The sequence below is a fragment of the Corylus avellana genome, chromosome ca7 (genome assembly GCF_901000735.1).
Source record: "Corylus avellana chromosome ca7, CavTom2PMs-1.0".
Taxonomy (NCBI): domain Eukaryota; kingdom Viridiplantae; phylum Streptophyta; class Magnoliopsida; order Fagales; family Betulaceae; genus Corylus; species Corylus avellana.
In genome coordinates this window covers 13,808,485-13,812,100 of record NC_081547.1, presented here as the reverse complement: position 1 = coordinate 13,812,100, position 3,616 = coordinate 13,808,485, and the positions used below count along the sequence as shown (strand labels likewise).

The 3,616-nt window shown below is 39.5% G+C and overlaps 1 protein-coding gene across 1 annotated transcript; it reads right to left on the bottom strand.

Moving 5' to 3' along the window:
• Positions 1-367: 367 nt before the first annotated feature.
• LOC132187890 (phosphatidylserine decarboxylase proenzyme 2-like) lies at positions 368-755 on the bottom strand. Its single transcript, XM_059602318.1, has 2 exons — positions 530-755; positions 368-448 (listed from the first exon to the last, which is right to left on the bottom strand). Exons 1-2 carry the CDS (start codon positions 719-721, stop codon positions 368-370), a joined length of 273 nt encoding a protein of 90 aa, XP_059458301.1. The 5' UTR covers positions 722-755.
• Between the last annotated feature and the right edge of the window lie 2,861 nt (positions 756-3,616).

The window sequence follows — 3,616 nt, the reverse complement described above, 5'->3', positions numbered from 1 at the left end:
GGCTTTGTTTTATGTTGTGGTACTGCAATGATCATACACATCAACAATAATGAGCAAAAAGACACATGGAAAGAACACACTGAGACATAAAGCAGGAGGCAGAGTAGAAAGCATGCCGCTTAATTTCATTAAAATTAAGATGATCTTGGTGATCGGCAAAGCGTCACGAGCCAAAAGAAAAGGAAGAAGTTTGCAGGAAAATTATACATGCAGACATTTAAACCTTAATAATGTATTGATTGTACGTTATTAACACTACGAAAAAGGCTTTCATGGTAAAAATCTCATTCGCGAAAAGTCAACGCCTATTTCATTAACAAAATAGAATTCGCGAAAGAAAGTGTAAGAGAAGTTTCAGGGCGCTTAACTAGTCGGAGATCTCAGTGCGGAAGGTCTGCTCTCCAAGAGAAACACAGGCGAGCCACTTGTCCTTGAACTTCATCTCCGCCTGCAACCCCCAAGAGATTAAAATAAGGAAAACAAAAAACTATATATATAAGAGAAACAAAAAGGAAAAAGAAAAACATACGCGAATGAGAGTGAGAAGAGCAATTCTGGCGAAACCATCAGCAGTGAGGAGTTTTTGATAAGAGGAGAAGCCGCTACTACGTCCATGACGATGACGATGAAGGTGAAGCCTCTGCTTCAGATGAGAGATACGGGATGATCCTTCTTCTTTAGAACCAAAAGGTGAATCTTCTTTCGAGCTTCCATGTCCCATTCTCCCTCTGTCTCTCTCTTTCTCTCTCTCGGATTAATTCCCTTTCTTTGTTCAGAATATCCCGATCCTCATTGTACATCCACTTCCATGATGTTGACTTGGCAGCACTATCACCGGTTCACCATCACGTAATGGCATTTTCGTAAATAACGGTCATATATAATATGCTGTGTATAGTAAAAAAGGGATTCAGCTTTTACGCGGTAGTGCAAACTACGGCATTGCTGTGGTAGCTCAAAACTGCACCATTTCCCATTCTCCCTCTGTCTCTCTCTTTCTCTCTCTTGGATTAATTCCCTTTCTTTGTTCAGAATATCCCGACCCTCATTGTATATCCACCTCCATGATGTTGACTTGGCAGCACTATCACCGGTTCACCATCACGTAATGGCATTTTCTTGAATAACGGTCATATATAATATGCTATGTATAGTTAAAAAAGGATTCGGCTTCTATGTGGGGTAGTGCAAACTACGGCATTGCTGTGGTAGCTCAAAACTGCACCATTTGGTGTAGTTTTGAGCTGGGAATAATTGTGGGCCCACCCACTTAATAGTTTTTTTTAAAAAAAAATAGAATAAACAAATCATTAAGCATTAAAAATTATAAAACAATCAATAAAAAACTAAAAACTAGAAACTAGAAAAAATAACAAACAAAGGGGCACCCCTTGACCAAAATGGGGTGGCCAGCCACCCTCATTTTGGCCAATTGTTGAAAAATGGAGCCAAATGAGTAAACTATGGTAGTATCTTCTAGAAGACGTCAAAGGAATAGTGAAAGGTTGTTGCACCAATCAAGCCATCAAAGGAATAGTGTATAGTTGTTGCACCAACCAAGCCGTCGAAGGAATAGTGCATGGTTGTTGCACCAACCATGGACTTTCATGTTTCTCACCAACCCTTCTACACCTATATAAGGAGCATCAAGCTTCAATGTTTCAAAAAGCTAAGACAAGAAAAGTATAGAGAGAGAAAAAGAAGGAAAGGTTGAGAGAAAAAGGTATAGAGAGATAAGTCTAGTGTTAGGCATATAAGAATTGCAGATCACAACATAGAAGAGTTGTGTGCAATCTTTCTCTGAAATATCTCTTGTAAAGTCTCCCTATTATTTTCTCCCAAAGTAGTGAAATCTCTGCAACTCGGTGGATGTAGGCAGCATTGGCCGAACCACGTATAAATTTCTTGTCTTCCGTATGTTTGTGCATGTTTATAGTACTAATAAAAAATACACGTGTATGTTTTGTCTAGGAAAGATGGGATTTTAAGTGAGACCGGTGTGACTCCTCCAATCTTACCTGGGAACTTACCGAGCGGTATCTTTGGTAAAATACTATTTACTGTACTTGTGTGTTGTTGTTTTCTTGACAAATTGGATCCCAAGATCCTAGAGAGGAATTAGTAGCGCCTAATTACCTAACAATTGGTATCAGAGCTCGGTTCGTGTTCCGTTCGAGTGGGAGCAATAGCGTCAAGTTTATACAACAAGAAGGATGTCTATCGAAACCCCCGAAACCACTCCTGAAGTTGCTTCTACAAGTGATAGCTCAAAGAAGTGGAATCCAAATTATGGATCTGGAGGCTCAATGAAAATTGAGATAAAGCCATTTGACGAGAAGATCAATTTTGGCTTATGGCAAAGGTGGATGTGTGGCGTTCTTGTTCAACAAAGGTTGCAAATTGCCTTAGAAGAAAGACCGGAGGGCATGACTGACCTCGAGTGGTCAGATATCGATCAACGAGCAATCTTTACCATTAAGATGTATATCACAGATGATGTGTTAAATCATATTATATCAGCGATCTCTGCCAAAGATATGTGGGACAAGCTAGAAGCCATATATCTGGGGAAATCCTTGCCAAATAAGCTCTTCCTCAAGAAGAAACTCTTCAAGCTAGAGATGAAGGAGGGCGAGGATGTGATGAAGCATATCAACATCTTCAACGCTTTGATCAATGACTTGAACTGGATAGATGTTCAATTCAGTGAAGAAGATCGAGCCTTGTTATTGCTTGCATCATTTCCAGATTCATACGAACATTTTCTCACCACACTCATGTTTGGAAAGACAACTCTCAAGTTCAATGAGATTGCGCAAGACATCATCTCTCATGCGACCATGAAGAAGGCAGATGATAAGTCCACTTCTGGATCTGCTTTGAATGTGGAAAGTAGAGGCAGAAGTTCAAACAGAGGCAGCAGGCATGGAAGGTCGAGATCAAGGGCCAGCAGGTCAAAATCAAGGAATCTAAGAAATTCCAACAGCCAGAGCAGCTCAAAAACTATTGAGTGTTGAAATTGTGGCAAGACGGGTCACTACAAAAATCAGTGTAAAGCTCCGAAAAAGGATGCAACAAGCGACTTTGCAAACGTGGTGGCAGATGAAGCGCAAGAGGCCCTGATCCTCTCGATTGACAGTCCCTTTGATTCTTGGTTGTTGTTGTGCAAAAATCTACCTAAATTAATAGGTAAATAATTGGACGTTTTACCTGCAAGTGCACAAGGTCAACATGGTAGTATAGAGTGCAAGTACAGGATCATTCCCACGAGGATTGCTGAATTTATGTTTTAAAAATAAATTCCTTAAACAAAATAAAGATTGATTGTTGATGTGATGATAACAAAGGGTAGGGCTTTGATATCCACCACTAATTATATTAAACTAGTATTTCAATATGCCAATGCTTTGATCAAGTTATGCATATTTAATGTTTGCCAACCTAAGGGTTAAACTCTAATGCCTTAAGCTATTGATTTCCCTAAGCAACGAATTAGCCACTTGGTCCATGCTCTAATTCTTTTCTTTCCTAAAGGATTTAGCATGTCTATACTAAGTTGTTCTTTAGAAAAGCATATATTCTATGGAAATCGACAAACACACAAGGCCTAGGGCAT